An 18,833-nucleotide genomic window follows, 5' to 3' on the forward strand; every position below is an offset into this window, starting at 1 on the left:
AAATACGGCATTATAAATCATTAAGCAGTACTTTCTAAGTTGCTGAAGTTGATAAGAACTGCAGCTGTGTATGTTCTTTTGTTTGCTGTTTTGTTGTTGTATTATCTAGCACGTGTTTACTTCAACTGACATATTGGAGACTCTAAAATTTTTTTTTTTTTTTTTGTTTTTGTATGATGAACTTGCATATTTTTACCTCTGTCACTAGACTTTTGTCAAGTTATTACACATTATCATTTTCGCAGTTGCTTACAGACTTTCGAACTGTAAACATGGCGCGTAAACGCAAATCTTTGTGTATTGACGAAAAAGTTTTATTAAGCACTTGATGCAGTGAAACTATTAGAAAAAATACTTTTTATATAATCAAGGTGATCCGGCAGTATCTCAAGATATAAGTGAAATACATAACAAAATACAATTAAAATATTGGAGCAGCAAAAAACATCAGATGAAGATAGACTATATGCAGTAAGTGATGTTATTTGTATGAATATTAATGTTCGTGTGTAAAATGTGTACTATATTAGTAAATACATAATATTATAGAATAGAAAAATGATATCTTTTATTTCTCTCCATTTACCGACCACTCTCTATAACGCAGAAAAATGCTCAGTCTGTTAAGTGTCGTTATAGAGGTTTACACTGTAGTTTCTTGCATGGATTTGACTATCGTTCCTAACAACCTTTACCATTTATTTAATTGAGAAATTGTGGGAAAACAATTACTTCCTGTATACCCTATTTGAGAAGGTTTTGCCTGAAAAGACTATAAATTAAAAATATATATTAATGTTTTTTGTTTTTGGCAGAGACTAATTTATTATTGACATAAAAATTATTTTGTTGTTATGATCGCTAGTGAGCGAAATAATTAGGTTTACTATTTTTTTTATGTTGTACCCAAATTTATTTTTGGCTTAAATGATAATGAAACATAGGTATAACATAGGTATAACATGATAGGTATAATTGTTTAATTGTATTTTTTTTTATTGTATAGCTTTTGTACAAAGGCAATCCAATTGGTAACTGTGGGAAAATTCATTGTAGGTATCAAACTTGCAGCTACCTGAATTCATGTTTCTTGACTTTCTGTTTGTGGACTTAAAACCTTGCTTACGCTCTACTTCATTAAAATCAGAAGGCAGACTGTAAGGATAAGTTATGAAAAATAAAAAAAGGCTTGCTAAAAAAAAACACTACACTAATGATAAGACCAAAGTTTCGAGATGAGGAATACTGAAGCACAATAACTGCAGTACCGACAAAACAGAACAAAAATGCTAGTTATGTACCATGTGGAGTAGAGATACAGCGATGACAGGGATATTGTCTAGTTTCACTGCGCAGTCACTTCATTGCTACGACACCTTTAAGTTACTTATATTTCAAGATGAAAATTTGGTTCATGATGCAGTCAATGTGCAAATTATGCATGAACACGGATTTGCAATGTATTACAGCTATAATTCCCCCCCTCCTTTCCCGGACCGCAAAACAAAAATTCTTATCAAACCCTTAGTTTAAGCCTTGCCCTGGTATTGTGGTTATAACCAACTTGTACAATGATTAAATTACACCAGGAGACACACTTATTTCCTAATTTTTTAACGTGAGCTCTCACAGCAAACTTCCTTGAAAGATAAAGTAAGTCATATATGCATCCTTCCATATTGACCGTTCACTCATTGGACAATGTCATTGATACTAAGTATAACGTTTCTCTACCAAAATAAGGGCACACGCACACAAACACATACACAAGCATGCTGAGATGCCTTAACTAGTTCGCTTCAGTGCTTCAATGCCCCTGCAGCTAACCAAAGAGAAGATAGCATTATGCTTATATTGTTACCAGCAGCTAACTGGGATCATCATCATCATCATCATCATCATCATCATCATCATCATCATAATCATCATCATCATCAATGTTGCATAATGTTTTCCTTCATTTGACACCCGCTGTTATTCTACATTCCCCAATTCAGAGACAACAGCATGGGTGAGAAGTACAGTAGGCCCTAATATCACCCTCGAACCAATACAGTAGCTGCAGAGGCAGGAAACCAATCATAGCTAACAGGCTGTGCTAACAGAATGAGTGGCCCAGCAAACTAGTAGAGGTTTTCAATTTTCTTCCAACAAAAAAAGACATCAGAAAAGGCAAAAAAAAAAAAAAAAAGTAATCGCTGTAAAACAATAAGTCCAGACGTATAGAAATAACTGTTTTGTTTGCACACATCAAACTTGGAAACTGTAAAGCGTAAGTTATGTGTTTCCAATGCAAGCAAGGTGTGAAAACCGAGTGTACGTGAGTAAAAGTAACGTGCTCATGTGGCAGATGAATCAAAAATAACAGACTCCATCAAATCCTTGCTGAGAATGAGTGACTCACTTTTTCAAAGGCACTTGGCTGGCTGCGGGCGGTTGGCCCCCGTTGCGGGCGTCGGTCACTCGGCATGCCACCATGTTGTATGCTGCAACCACCACAATATGCTCAACATGTCCATCTCAGCAGCACAACAGTGTGACGATGCTGCTTCTCTTTTCAAGAATACAGAGAGAAAAAAATAATGGTCATATTAATTGTAATTGTTTTATTTTCAGTTCAATAAAATAAGTGAAAAAAAATCAACAGTTAAATAAGGGAGAATAATAATAATTTTCTCTACATATCGTAAACTGCACACCACAAAAACAGCAGCCTGACACTGAAACCAACATAACCCACCACCTGGGTTTGTAATATACCTGTTTATTTATCGTTCAGCAAAAATACAAAGCACATTCACTTTAAGCTCACTTAATGTTACTACAGAAACCACAACTAATACCCGGTCCACTGATATTTTATTTCCAAAGTAATTAAAGTTAGTGTACTACTAACAGTTAAACATTATCTTCAAAGTTACTTTGTGGTAAATATTTAAGTCTCTTTAAGGTATTTTGTACATAAACATTACTTTTCTCATGGAATAATTAAATACTGAATTACTATAATATTGTGTTCGAGGGCACAGATTTCAGATACGTTCTTAACATTACTGTTCAGAGTTGGGCATAAATATATACATTCATAACCAATACCTACACGAATTACCAACATAATTTTATTTTCCTGAGCATAGGGACATAACTAGAGGAGAACAGATGAGTCTGGTTCCCCAGGCGCCACATTTAGGGGGTGCTGCATTGGCAGAGTCATTTTTAATATCGATATTTACCTTAATACGGTGTGCTGGTCTTTTATTACTGTTATAAAATAATACTTCAGTTGCTTCACTTTGTAATAGATGGAAAAGTTTAACTGATTTGGTGCAGACACATTCAAAAGAGTTTGTGACAGTTAGAGAATGTGCAAACATGTGCATGCAGTAAGGTATGACCTGGTAAATAGAATGAGTGATAAAGAAATTAGTTGCTGTTAAAATATTTAAAATAAATTATTTTCTTGATAAAAATGCCATAATACAACAATTTACACGTTTTGTGTACGTAGACAAACCCAAACAAATTACAAACAATATTTACTGTTTTCTTTTCTATGAGTTTAGAATATTATATTCAAATAGACACAAAGTCATATAACAATCTGATAGAGTTATTAAAATAGTGTTTTTTCTGGTTCTAATACAACTTTTATTGTTACTGTTCTGGAAATATGAATGCCACATGCAAAGTAGCAAAAGTTTGTAACTGTGTCTATGATTATTTTATTTATTTACTTTATTTTATCGTTATTTTAAGTGGCAAATTTAGGCATGCTGCCTAGTCTTACACTTAACCATATACATCTTTACAAAGTAAGCATATGTAAGATAAGATTAATAAAAACTATAGCTCAGAAAAATGAAAAGTTCTCATAAACAGAATTAAATAAAAACTAAATTAACAACATCACTGGCAAATATAACATAAAAACCAAAAAAGCAGCACATAAAATAAATACAATTTACCTAAAGTAGAAGATATTGTTATGAACGCGAGAGACCAGACCACGGTGCGAGGTTCAGAGCTGGCTGGCGGCCCACCGCAGTCCACTGCAGTCCACTGACGTAAGGCATGCCACATGTGCCTGGCAGGATTACAAGGGTCGTCGCTACCCCCTCCCCCCTCTGTTCCCCACGCATCGTCATGCCTCGGCGCTGTTACCTGTCAATGAGCAGCCTTGGGAACTCTGCGGACCGCCCGCGCGGAGTAGCGAGAATAAACACCATCTTTCTCGATGTTTCAGGTGTCGGGTCGGCCCGGGATGACGCGACTCGTCACAGCCACTCTCATCGGTTCAAGAAGTGTGCTCCCTGAGGTACTTAAGCAGCGACGCCGGCCTCCGCGAGAGTTTGACGACAGAGTTCCGCGACGGGTGCTGCGAGAGTGTCATGACAGTTCCGAGCGAAGGGTAGTGTGACAGCAGCAAAGAGGGTGGCAGACAACCCCCCTCCCTCCCTTTGAGAGAAGCGCGACGTGGAGTTCGACTGGATCGCGAGAGTACAGCGAATGAGTAGTGCGAAACTGTGTGTGTGGACAGGCGCGAGGTAAGGGGTGAACCACTGTCGAGCCTAGCTCCAGTGAGGAGTGTGAACTGCGAAACTTGACAGACATTGAGTGACTTGAGAACAAACATTTTTAAGTGCCAGTGATTTGTAATTGGACATTTATAAGTACAATTATTTATTAATTTAAATATTAGTAATTAATAAAACTTTGAAAAAAACCTAATTGGGTTATCCCTTATGAACCCAGTTCTCACCACATTATAAATCATAACAATATTAAAGATTGATTTGCTTTAATCTATCTAATACTATATATAATTTTCACCATATTAAAATCATGTTTGTATTTGATGTAGAATAGATTCAAGGACTTATTTGCTATGGAGTTTTGACCTTTCAACAAGGCATTTGACATGGCTAAACATATTTGGATGATTGATTATAGTTTGTCTTGAATAATACTTGTATACCTGAACCAGTGGTCCTGCTCTACCACACTGATTAAAATCGAGCTTAATTCTTAATTATACACAGTCAAGACATATCAGTTATTAAAGTAAATATATATTTTGTTTGCTATTTTAACTAATTTTTGAGATTGAGCAGGCAGAAATCTGAGCGAATGGTGAGGATATACCTATTATATTTTTAACACTGAAGGTGTCTGTAATATAGGATTGAAGATTAACCACAAAATCGTCATTCACCATACCATTTGTAAAGGTATTACATTCATGAATTTATGTTTAGAATAATAATTACAACTTTTGAAATTTATTAAAAAAAATTTTTATTCAGTTAATATGCAAAAGTTGTACGGCGCCCAACCATCATGCAGGTGTAAGTTTTTCTATGAATCTGTATGAGTAAAATTTAATTGTTAATAGTGACAATGAGTAACCAACATTTCTATTAATTCTCAACAACACAATTAAAGGATTTAGAATCAATTAACTGTGATTTGAAAAAAAAATCTAATAATAGAATCTTAGAAAAATTATGATTTAGATTTTATAGATTGAAATTAGTGTTAGGAACTGTAGTTAGTTTTAAGTGTAGTTATAGTAAAGTAAGTTATTGTTTTGAGTAGAAGTTTAGGTTAGCTCGTAGGTGAAATAATAGTTATTTCATAGGGAAGTAGTGATAGTGACAGGCTGGTAGTGTATGTCCACGAGGAAGATGGCTGCTGATGAACTTAAAAGTGTAATGGCTTTCTTAGCAGAGACGAAAAATGATATAAAGGAAATGAAGAATTAAATTAGGAACAACCATGAAGAGATGAAGAATAAAATTGATGATAGCTAAGAAGAGTTGAAGAATAAAATTGATGATAGCCAAGAAGAGATGAAGAATGAAATATAGAGTGAAATGAACTGCCAAGAAGAGTTGAATGATGAGTGAAATGAAGAAATGTGAAGAAGAGATGAAGAATGCCACGAAGACTGAAATCAATGAAACGAAGAGGGGTCAGGAAGATATGCATAATGAACTTGTGGCAGCTCAAGTATAAATTAAGAGAAGTCAGGAGGAAGTGTGAAGTGATTTGGTAGCTGCTCAAGAAGAAATGAAGAAGAAGATCTATGAAACCAGCATCCAGTTGGAAGGTAAAGTGTAGAGTTTGGAGAAGCACCTCACACAACAAGAACAGCAACTTGCGAGACAGGAACAACAGCTAATTCAGCTTGGAACAATCAACCGAACAGCGTGTATAAGTGGTGACCGAGGAGAACCGTCAGATGATTAAGGAAGCTACAGCTGCTGCAAACCGGAAGAGCAACTCCGAGGATATTAATGTGGAAGGCACTTCTAGCAGCCACACAAAATTCAAACCACCCGCCTTTGAGAGTCAATCTCTGTGGATGAGACAACTGCAGAAGTATATAGTTGGGGTGAGGAAGAGAAGGCTACAGTACTTGTCCTGCCCTGAGAGGATCTCCACTAGAGCTGCTTCAGACCATACCAGTTTCGGAGCAGAAGGACTATGCTGTTGAGGTGAGGTATGATGACCGACACGGGTGAGGTGTATAGAACGGCTCTCAAGACACGTCAACAGCGATCCTTGCAAACATTCCAGGAATACAAAAGTGACATTGAGTGACTCGAGCACCTCGCCTCCGCCAGCAGCTAGCCACCAGAGCATTTAAAGACGAACTCAGAGATGCGGAGGTTCAACAAACTCTTCTTATGGTCCGCCACAAAAATATCAGTGATGCTCTTGTTCACGCCCTAGAAATTGAAGGTGCCTATACTGCCTCAAGAAAAAGGAACATCAGAGTGAGGCAGGCTGTGTTAAAAACTTACCACAGAGTGAAAGGCAGCATGAGTACATACAATGAGCATATACTTGGATCATTAATAAGCTGTTGAATGGTTCACAATTTCAAAGAACAAGAGGATGCCCGCAGTGCTTCATCTGCAAAGTACTAAGGCGCGACTGCCCTAATCGTGGAAGGAAACAAGGAGGAATGACAGCTATGCAACAATGGGATTAAGGAGGGTAACAATTCACAGGTTCAGGGAGCAGGAATTCCCCTGCGGTGTTTCGCGTGCCAAGGACAAGGGCATGTTCAATGGAGATGCTCGGAATGGGAACATGCCCAGCGGGGCTGTGTGATGGAAAGGGAGATGCCAAGGCAGCAAATGTAGAAGAACAAGGTCAATAGTAATCGCAAAGTGGACCTATGGCCCCGAAGAGTTTGAGGACGGCTGTGATGTTACATCTGCCAAGAAGTGGGCCATATCCAGTACAATTGCCATATGCATAAGATGGCTTTGCAGCATGGACAACAACAGCATATTGATACCTGTTTGGGACAGACGGGTTTAAGGATAGCACAGTGTTACGAAAATGTAAGGCAAGGCCGTGACACAAGCCAGGTACCTGAGCGGCCTGGGGGTCCGCATGGCCATTGTCATCACACGCACATTCCTCGTCACCCTCTGCCCCCGCGCCCTCCTTCCTCGGAGCTGTCTTCTATCCCTTAGCAGCTTGGAAATTTTGCGGGCTTACAGAGGCCACTGTGTGGAGTGGCATGAATAATGCGCTGCTGATCTGGATGCTTAGTGTGTCGGGTCGGCCTGGGATGTGACGCGTCACAACCACTCCAGTCCGATCCAGAAAGACGGTCAACGGGTATAAAAGGGGCAATGCCAGTCTCCATGGCAGTTCCAACAGTTGAGTTGAGTGAAGTGTGAGTTCGGTGAGCGGCGGAGGCGGGGAACGACAGGCCCGTGCGTGTGTGACCGAGTGGCACGAGACTGTCTATGTGGACAGGTGCGAGGTACGGGCGAACAACTGTCGAGCCTAGCTCCAGCGAGGAGTGTGAACTATCAACTTGACAGATACTTAGTGATTTGTGAATAGACATAGCGTGTGGTGATTTACTTAGTAATGTAAATATTAGCAATAAATATAACTATATAATAAAATTAATTGGGTTATCCAACTTGTATTTATTTATTTAATCTCTTAAACTAATAAAACATATTTGGAATAGTGGATTTAATATGTAGTGGCAATACGAAGTGTTGTCGGGAAGATTTTTGTTTTGGATGATTGTTTTGGAAAAATAGGGGAAGGGGAGGGTCAAAATGAGTTCTTGCTCAGGTGGAAATTAGTCTGGTTACATCCCTGTCTCAGCATTTATTTATTAAACTGTTAGCAAGTATGCCAAGCAAGGAATAAGCTTTTTTGAGTCAGTAGCATAATAAATAGAGGTAACCTTTCCTCTCATAACTTATACACAATTGAAACAGCAAGGAAATACATTTGTACCCCATTTTTACAACAGTTTCCATATTTTTGACCTAATGTAAAACAATCTGTGCATTTTCTATCCATGTTTATTCCTGTAAACAATGTCAAAAATGCTTTATCAATTATTTAACAGAAGTACTTTGAAACTTGTGCACACTGAATGTGGCATGCAAGACTAAAAATACAATGGTGCATGAAAGCTACTCATCTTCAGACAGTCACGAGGGGATCCATGGTCCTCACCCAGAGGTAACACACAGGACTAAGGCCCATGCTATGATGTGTCTATAAGACAAACGAGGGTGACAGGCGAGGTCCTATTCCTGTTTATAAAGTGTGGGTTTGAGGCAAAGTTGTGGGAATATTCAATAAATTATGCTTAAAGTAATAGCATATTCCACTGTTACTACCTTGAAAGATTTGTGAAGAAAATCATTACTAATATAAGCACAGAGCTAAAATTTTTCCCTACAATAATACTATTTATTTGACTTTCAAAAATTGCTTGGTTACAATTAAATGTCTGAAACTTACTCCGAGGCTTGAAAATAATTCCAGAAAACTCAAAACATAAATGTTGAAGCTTAAATTGCAACAACCCAGCTCTAACTGATTAAGCTCAAAAACTTCACTGTATGTAGCCCTGCACACAGCAGGTAAGTTTGTCTCAGGATAGAGAGGGGGGGGGGGGGGGAAGCAAGCCCCGAGATGCAATACAGGCTAACAATAGAGCTAGGGAATTATGTTTTAAGCTGTAGAAATTACCGCTTATGAACACCAATTACATTTATTTGGGGAAATAGTGGCCTGTACCTGATCTGTGATACAGCAGCTATGATATCATCTGAATACAGTACTTGCTTGAGTGCGAGTGCACTGCCTGAAGCGCCATATTCACTCCACACATTGCCAAGGTTAATGTTACCAGTTCGGCACACTAAAATATTTTGCAGATAGGTAGCAGTAATGTTCTCTTTGTAAAAGTTCTCTTTTCCTTCAAGATAAAAAAAATGTACATTAAAAATTTTGATTTAAAAAATACGAAGGTCCATGTGATATGACTCTAGGGTGTTGTGTCAGCAACTGCGTGTGTAAGCGAGTGGCTATTTAAATTGCATGCCACACCCCTATGGGTGATACGAATCAGAACGTTCCAAACTTAAACAAATCCATCGTAGATTTTAAGAGCTCACATATGATAATGCAATGTCAGAAGTTAATTTATTTACAGGTTAACTTTATTCCTTATAGATAAACCAACATCATTTATTAAAACCTGCACAGACAATTAAATAGATAAAATGCTGATTACTTTTTTTTTGCATACTTTATAGTTGGTAATTCTTTCCAATGCTTTTGTCAGCCTATGACCAGTTTATTGCATTGAAGGGTAATGTTTACTTTTGTGTGTTTTTTGTACATTTTGTAGTGTAAATCTCTTAGTTTATTCATAATCGTGTGACCAAAAATGGACACTAGCGCACATGTGCCCTCCTGGCGTTGGCTTGCATTTCCTCCCGCAGTTTCCTTCTACGTGTGGTATGGGTAGGACGCGTCTGTGCACCCCCAAGGAATCAATGCTTTATTCAACTGATCACATAATGCCACTAACTGTAACTAATTTCCAAACATTTTGTCCAACTTAACTGAGCTGGTTAGCTGCTTAGTAAAAATTTGTAACACTTTAATGGTATCAAATCCCTGACCAGAAAGTATCTCTTAGCCCAAAGAAATTGTTAAGAAGAGTGAATTTCACATCTTAGTAATATTGATTGTGCAGTCAAGTCCTTTGTCTCTGGTTGACTGTATTTTCTACGAGTGATGTATCTACACACCTGTGATGTTTTACTTCTTCTAGTTTGATGTGTGTGGCTGTGTAGGCATTGGAAGACATAATAAAGTTAATGTCATCTGTTCACATCGCTTTTAATGAAAAATTAGTTCCAACAGGTTATGGGTCCAGGAGTGAACAGAAAAACGTCAGGAGTCTGCTTGAGCAGAGAAAGTGTATTTCGTCATGCAAAATGGTCGCGTCTGTATTCTAAACAACACGCGGTGTTGTATCGTGTCGCGTCGGAAGAATCACTTATCAAAGATGAGTACTTTGGGTTCAGGATTGACTATTGTCGAAAAACTAATTGAAAGAGAAAATTACTCCACATGGAAATTCGCGATGAAGGCGTACCTAGTCCATGACGATTTATGGGATGTGATAGAAACGCCGAAACCTGAAACCTGACGACACTTGGAAGAAAGATCAGAAGGTCTACTCTCGTATTATTCTCTTCGTGGACAAGACGAACTAATCACATGTCCGCAACATAAAAACCGCAGTGGAAGCTTGGAAGGCATTAGAAAACGCATTCGATGATACCGGCCTCACAAGACAAGTTGGTTTGCTGAAAAACCTAGTCACAACCACGTTGGAAAAATGTAGGTCTATCAACGACTGTTGTGACAAAATCATTACAACTGCCTTTAAGTTAAATTAGATCAACTTCAAGGTGAGTGAAGAGTGGATAGGCACACTACTTCTTGCAGGATTGCCAGACCACAATAATGGCTTTAGAAAGTTCCGGGACTCCAATAACCGGGGATTCGATTAAAGTAAAGTTGCTCCAAGAAGTTAAGAGTGATGATTGGAACACTACAGAAGAGTCAGCTTTGTATTCACAGATAAACTTCAAGTGTTTCAAGTGCAAAAAACCGAATTATTTGGCAAAAAATTGCACACAACAAATGGACAGTAGCAGCAACACAAGCAAAAAAGGGTGAGCCGAAATATACCAGATGAACAGAAAGAAAAGCCTTCTTAGCTGCAGATTACAACAAAGTACACACATGGGCATGCGAAAACTTTTCGACTTATCAGAGGGCCTAGACGAAAATATAGTAGTTCAAGACCCCTGTGAACTATGTATGATGGGTAAACAGTCAGGCACACAATTTGGTTGAAGCAAAGTGCGTTCTGACAAGGTATTGTATCTCATTTATTCAGATCTGTGCAGCCTCATGGAGACAGAGTCAATTGGTGGGAGTAAGTACTTCTTGACCTTCATAGATGATTTTTCTCGGATGGTGTATTTTATTTCCTGAGCGACAAATCAGAAGTGACTAATACATTTAAGGAATTCAAGGCCACGATTGAGAAACAAACTGGTGAAAAAATCAAGAAACTGAGGTCAGACAAAGGTGTAGTCTTATTGGTCATTGGGTCATTGGCTGGACAGGGCACCATTCGGTAATGTGTCGGGTGGTGGCTCACAAATAATATATTAAAGGTTTGAAAAGAGAATTTTGCGGCTGTGGTCTAGGCGCTATCATGAAAAATCAACCTTGTTACGCTTTTTGGAACACTGAACTAGAATTCTTTGACCACAGTCGGTAATAGCCCACAACAAGGATCAAGTGAACATTGTCTTTTTCCCAAAGGACTGAGTCCTTCGATGTGTATATTGAGTTTGTGTGCAACCACGGGACATAATAGCAAACTACATTTAATTTTCATCCTTCTGTACCTGCAAACAGTCGACTTGTTTGTTTTGGAGACTGTGAAGAGTTAATGTGTGCCTTGTTTTGTGCCCCTTGTGTAGATAAAGAAACTTTATCCATGGTTATGAAAATTCTGGAAGCTGCATCAAGTAGGCGAAACAGTAACTACAGTTTACTCAGAGGATACAAGGGAGCAACCAAAAATATTAGTTAGTTCTCACAAAGGGAACTAGGAAGGAGAATCGTATTTGAAGTGAAAAACAAATATGTTCGCTTAAAGTTTTACCCTTTTTATTGTTAATTAAATTTGCATTATCTTATTTTGATGTTCTTTGAAATTACAAAATTACAATTATTGGAATTAATAATTAATTATTTTAAAGGTGGCCTGGGCCATTTGAAGTCATTAATTACAATTTAATGATACATTTTATAAATAGGACTAAGAGAATAACCATAATAAATTAAACATTAATTGTTCTGATTGGTGCTGGAGTACATATTCAACATGTTCCATAGCGGACTGTTCACTGGCGGAGCATGATTAGGAGGTTCTGGGCTTCAATCTCCGAAGGACCGGCGTAAATTTGGCAGACTAAGTCTTGAAAGGAAACTTCACCCAAGTCTTGGAACGCTTCCTGAACCAAGTCTTGAACCCCACGATCTGGGGTTGGAGTGAAGTGAAGTAAAGTCAAGTGAAGTCAATCCCCGAGGGGAGGTGGCGCGGGTGGTCGCGGCGAACTGTCGCGAGACATAATACGGAATTGCTACTTGGCTAAACTAATGGCAAATAGCCAGCTAGAAGAATAAAAAAATAAATGTTCGGGAACACTCCAGAACTTGAGAGATGACATCTCTTAACTAGATTGCGGCGGCCGAATATGTAAAAGGCGCGGGCGATGAAGCTCCGGCGGGAGATGCTATCGTGGTGACCGCCGACGGAAGAAAATCTCTCTCTTCCAGGTGACATGTGGTTAAGTTCGAGCGAAGGGCCCGGAGTCTTAGGGAGTGGGAGAAATGGCCTTTGATTGGCTATAATAATCCCGGCGGAGTACTTGCTTCGCCCTCCAAAAAAAAGATATGAAGAGGGCTAATTGCATAACTTAAAGGGGCCTCAGAGGTGCAAAGCAGAGCGCTCTGTTGGGGACAACAGGAACTGACTCTGTGTTGGTACGCAAGAGTCCCGCGGGCGGGAACTAGCGAAAGCTTGTACCCTATGGAGCCCACTGGTGCAAGCTCTGTCGGGGAGGAAAGGATTGAGTACAGTCGCGGCCACCAGAGTGCTCGCTCCGACGCCTAAGAGAAGGTAATTTAGTTCGCCGGCCTGGGGTATGTTATAGAGACCGGGAGGTAGTTTATTATCCAGATGGAAGGATCTGGAATGGATAGAGGGGAGAAGAGAAGGGGGGTGGGTAGTGCTGCGTAGTGGGAAAGGCTGCCTACAGGACTCCCAAGGCGTGTCGGGACCAACCGTAACCTGTGCCGGCGAACCTGACCAAAGTTGCTTCGGTCAACTGTAGCTTGAGCTACGGGTGTGCCTAAGAGGGCTGACGGAAGCTAAGGTAGCGTGTGGCAGGACGTGCACGGAGCACTGAAGGGGCGCGAAATTTCGCTTGCTTACGTGCAGAGGAGCGGGGAGACATGAGACGATGCTTAATCAGGACCTGAGTGATATGGGAGCCCGTGGATGAAACGGCCGGTGACAAAATTAAGTAGCAGAATACAATACTGGGATAAAACTTTGATAGGCTGTAACAGGCTACAGAATAAATACTAAAAAATATTTATTTAAATTATCCTCTAAGTCTAAAGATGAGCCAGGAGAATATGAATATTTATGGCTCAGTTTGTAAATTCAACATGTATTTATTCTCACGGTCTGAAAATGGCAGCCATGATGACTTGTGAGTATTTGTGAAAAAGTAATAAAAAACACAGTTAAGATCAGTTTGTTTCCAAGAGAAATTAATTCACTAACCAATCGTGACCGGAAAATTTCTTCTGTAACTTAAAATATTTTTCATAGCCCAAATTATTCCTGCAAGTGTTCATGAATGTCTACTCCTTTTTCTAACCGGGTGGTCTGGGGTGCAAGTTTAATACATTGCGAACTGCAGTTTGTAGTGAATGTAATAGTATAGCCACCACTGAGAGTACAGTAGCTAAAGGCATCTAGTTTTTCTATATATCTGAATCTCCGGCCAACACTAAGGTGACATCACACGCTGGGACAGGAGTCTAGCAGAGTCACCAAAATGTGCTTGATGAGCTGCAATTTATCTGCTACTCTACACATATAGTTCCTAATGAAGTGGATGAAGGTCAGGTAAGCCCAAGGTAAGCTTGCCAAGCAGTTAATGCATGCAACGTGAACTTACCCTTCTCTTGTTTCCGACGCTTCCTCTTGTTGCAGATCTTGACTGCACACACAGACAAGATAATGGCAACGATGAAGAATAGTATCCCGCCCACAACGCCGGCTGTGATTGCTTTATGCTTGACACGCGCCGGCACAGGAAACTTGATTTCCTCGCTGGACTCGTAGTTGCGAGCTGAGTTCGCTAGCACCCGGAAGTAGTAGGTACGACCTCCAACCAGATTCTTAACTGTAAGAAAAACGTTAGAAAACACTTATAGACTCTAGTTAACACATCATTAACCAACATTGGTCTCTTACTGTTTCACCCCACAACAGAATACAACTCTCCAAAGTAAATGTGTCATCCCGAGTGTTTGTAGCGAAATAAGACACAAAATAAAATGTAAATTTTATCTGCTTATGAACAATTTGAAAATAAAAAGTTGGTGAAAATTACAAACACGTGATATGATCACAGAAATACCTACTTGAGTTGTATACATGTAGCCAATTATTTCACGTGTGTATATTATTTTAGTTAAAACATTTACTAATTTATAAAATATTAACTCAGACAAATGGCATTTATAACAAAACTTGTAGATGAGCACCTATCCATTGGAGCTTGAAGGATAGGAGGCAAGAGCCAAGAACCCTTTTCATTTGTTAAAAAATCTTGGTTTTTTGTTAACAGAAAAAAATTAGGACATGCATGCTTAATATAGGCTAGCCTAGTAATGTCCAATACAAACGCCCAGTCTTAAGCTAGCTTTCACATTGTTTCCTCATATCTGCACAATCATACCGTAAATATTTTGTCTGGAATATGTCTGCTAAACAATGTCACCTTTTCTTATCAATCGTGCACTTTCCAATCAGGCGTAACAAGAGGTGCCAAATTGCAATCATGTCACTCTATTTAATTAAAGAGTATTTCATTATTAAAAAATTAATCTTTTTGGGCACTTTGTAAACATTACTTTCATGCAACATAGTTGCTAAAATGAGGCCATAATAATGAAAAATATTAAAATTTCAGCCCTAGCCAGAGTAATAAAAAATATTTATTTATAAAATATGCCTGAGAACACAATAGTTTCAAAGATTACTATACTACAGCAAATAAGAAGAGAATATGAATTATTTAGCAAAAAGATCTATACATTTTTAGTGCAAAAGGCTAAAATAATAGTTTTCAAAGAATGGTTTTTAATGGTCCTAAAGTATTATTTATGGTTTTAATTTAATTTTCATTGCTGTTTTACATACAAGAGCACTAGTTATGGAACTGGTAGTTTAACAGTCTTTGATAAAGAGAAGTAGGAAAATAGCTCTACAAGATTTATTGCTGATAGCTAATCATGTAAATTGGCAAAACAATTACACTGAAAGTACTGACACCTGCAAATTGAGAGGGTTATGACTACCAAAGTCAATGTTTATCTATATACATGTACACACATACACACACACATATAAAACATTCTAAACTGGAGGATTAAATCTATTCCACAATGAAAAGAAGAAGTATTTTCAAATGTGAATATGTGAATATTCTTGAGAAAACCCAATTAAATTTCAACTATTTCAAGTTGTTAAACTAATTTCCACTGAAATGTTGCCCTGCATACATCATATATATGACTGAAACTAAAAATTGCCCTGATTTTTTATTTTTATTTCTTCATGAAAATAATACTGTGTTGTAAAATGGTGGCCAAATTCTGTAGTGAGCAAATGAAAAATTAAATAAATTAACCAAATTTATTCATAAATTATTTTATTTATGCCAGGGAATCTTCATAGTATGAAGTCCCAACATGGAGAGAACTTTTTATAGAACTGAATCATTTTCCCAGTGCCCAGTAGATTATTTCAAAAGTTTTCATGTACTGAACAGTCAGGTCAATTAGAGCTGGGGGAGGTGTGACGTGCATCCTGCGGTGTAGTCTAAGAGGCAGCATGAATGTGGAATAGAACACACAACACCAAGGTGATTATTACGAGGCCAGTCCAACACACAACACTCGACAAGTGACAGCAGAGAGCACTCACCGAGGAAGGACGTGTCCTCCGGCCGGATCTGGGCCTTGTTGAGCGTCTTCCACGGCCCATCGGTGCGGAACTTGATGGTGTAGTACTGCACGAGATGCGAGCGCTCCAGGGGCGACTGCCACGTGATCAGGAACCCATTGCTTATCTCGGTGACCGTGAGGTTTCGGGGGGGTCCCGGTTTCGGACCTGCCACACCAACCACCGAGCCTCACACACACACTCACTGCGCTCTCTCGTTGCCTGCCTCGTTACTTACTGCTTAAAACTGCATTATGTAAGGTTAAACAAAAGTTTTAAAAACTAACAGAAAAGGAAAAAAAAAAAATTACTTTTTATGCCTACAAAAATTAAGATATTTAAAGCTCAGTCTCACATACCATGTTGAATTTATTATTTTATCATCATTACTTATATTTAAGGGCTAAAACTTAAATTTTTACACATTATCTCCCTTGTATTTGTTGTTCTGTCTCAAACATTTTCCACAGATATTCACTAATTGTAGTATAATGGGTGTAAAAGTTGTGCAAGTGATAATGATTATGAACACTTGCACAAATTTTTATACCCATTATATAACACTTAGTGAATATTCTGTTGAAACTAATTTTTTACAGAACAACAAATGCAAGGAAAGTATTCTGTTAAAATATCAGTTTGATCCCTTAAATAAAAGTAATTAGGAGAAAATCTAAAATTCAACATGGTGTGTGAGACAAAGACTTAAGTACAAAGTGAAGTGGGGACTATCCTAGTTAAGTTAGCAAGAGACTAAACGTACTAGAATCAAGATAAGGTGTGAATTTTTAAACAGATATTGCAAGGAACAATTCTAAGCTCTCAGGGAAAAAGAGCTAAGTCACACAACTGCCAAAATGGTACACAATATATGGTCTGCTAACAGGAAGAGCCAGCTTCTGTGGTCTTAAAAACCATATTCTGTAGTCAACAGTAATCCCTATAAAAAAAGAGTACAAACCCAAACCTGACTTACACTCCTTTTCCCTGGCAGCCTAGAATTAAACTTTGATATCAGAATACACTCTGGTGAGATATAAAGAATGTACATTTTGATGTGGTTCAAAACATAGTCACTACAAGAACTTTTTAATTTTTGTTTTATATTACAGATTACTGGTTTTTACTTATTGTGCTTTAAGCAAATATGTATTAATACAGTTTATTTATCTTATTGCTATAATATAATTAAATAAATAGCTCAGTCCATTGGTTTTATTATTTCATACTAGGTATGGTTATAACCCTAAATTTTATTTAAAATTAAATTATATGTTCACAAGTTCTTTAAATAAAAAAATTCTCTACTTAAAACATTTTAATTTATTATGAAATTAATCCCCATAAATTATTCATGAATAAACTAACACTTCATAGAAACCCACAACTGATAGCCTAAATGAAATGGTTTACCTTTACATTTCAGTTTATTATGTGCACTATGCGTGTTTCTTTGATTGTTGTTGGCAACTGTGCAAGTGAACTATGGCCGTTGAATGAAATACATGACAGTGCTGACAAGGTATTTATTTTTTAATGGGACCTGCGAGATTTTGATAGCATGACATTGTTTGTACTTATGGAGGAGATTGGCCAACGTTAAGATAATATTGTCTCATATCTGACATGGTTGAGACACAACTTTGATGCTTATTCAGTTGAGTTATTGTCAGTGATTGGGAAACATATACATTGGTGTTATACAGAATTTAGTGGCCCCAAAAAATCTGGGCTGTAAAAGTTTTGGTCAGTTGGACACTGATAATCGCAGGACTTAAATTTAATCCGTGGGTGCAGAAAGAAAACCAGTCAATTGCAGAATTTTGAGTCGTTGCTAAGCGTTTAGCAGCAACATGCAATTTTGGCATATTTTTGCCAGAAGCTTTACGAGATCATTTTGTTAGTGGATTAAGGAGTCACAACATCCAGCAAAAATTAATAGAAGCAGAATACACTTTGGAAGCTTATGCATTGGCTTTGATTTTGGAACAGGCAGAGAAACAGACGAAGCTATTTCAAGTTTCTCCAGCAGAACCAGAAGAAGGGGCAAAGAAGTGTGTAAAGCATGAATTCAACATAAAAAAAATTCAGCAGATACGAAGCCACATTTTGGGTTTGTGAAAAGGAGTGGTGAGGGGGTTTGAAGGATTGTTTTCGTTGTGGTAATAAGGACCACTAGGCAGCAACATGCCCGTACTCTCAAAAAAAGTGTAACAAGTGTTTGCAAGTGAACCACTTGGCAAGGAAATATCGAGCTCGGAAGGCAGATTCAGTTTATGGGGTGATGGAAGATCCCGGGGCACTAGCAAAGAACGTTAGTAGAGACCAAACATCGGTGTTCGACTTATTTAGTGTGCAGCAACAGCCTGGTTTAGCTGCTCTGGGGTACAGGATTTCAGTAAATGTAGGAGATAAACCTTTGGTTATGAAGTGGATAAATGTTCAGCAGTGATGTTGGTGTCAAATAACTTATTAGACAGATTGGCCCCACCTAGAGTTTGACAAGACAGAAATTCAGTTGTGAACATAAGGGGATTACCTACCGGTGAAAGGAAGTTTACAAATCGAGGTTATTTATGCTGAAAAGAGAAAAATCTTGCCCTTATTGGTGGTGGACTCAGGGAAACAGTTTTTACTTTCTCTCTTA

At 38.2% G+C, this 18,833-nt stretch overlaps 1 protein-coding gene across 13 annotated transcripts in view; it reads right to left on the reverse strand.

Moving 5' to 3' along the window:
• The window catches only part of LOC134531133 (protein turtle), a 423,117-nt gene that overhangs the window by 66,861 nt on the left and 337,423 nt on the right, over window positions 1-18,833 (reverse strand). For all 13 annotated transcript variants that reach the window (XR_010074944.1, XR_010074945.1, XM_063366727.1 and 10 more), the window contains 3 exons: window positions 16,169-16,354; window positions 14,133-14,360; window positions 2,405-2,486 (listed from right to left, as the gene is read on the reverse strand). Coding sequence is in view for 11 of the 13 variants with exons in the window: in XM_063366727.1 (XP_063222797.1) it covers window positions 2,405-2,486; window positions 14,133-14,360; window positions 16,169-16,354 (496 nt within the window). In the remaining 2 variants the exon portion in view is untranslated. The remainder of the gene's footprint in view (window positions 1-2,404; window positions 2,487-14,132; window positions 14,361-16,168; window positions 16,355-18,833) is intronic.

This window comes from Bacillus rossius, chromosome 3, assembly GCF_032445375.1.
Source record: "Bacillus rossius redtenbacheri isolate Brsri chromosome 3, Brsri_v3, whole genome shotgun sequence".
Taxonomy (NCBI): domain Eukaryota; kingdom Metazoa; phylum Arthropoda; class Insecta; order Phasmatodea; family Bacillidae; genus Bacillus; species Bacillus rossius.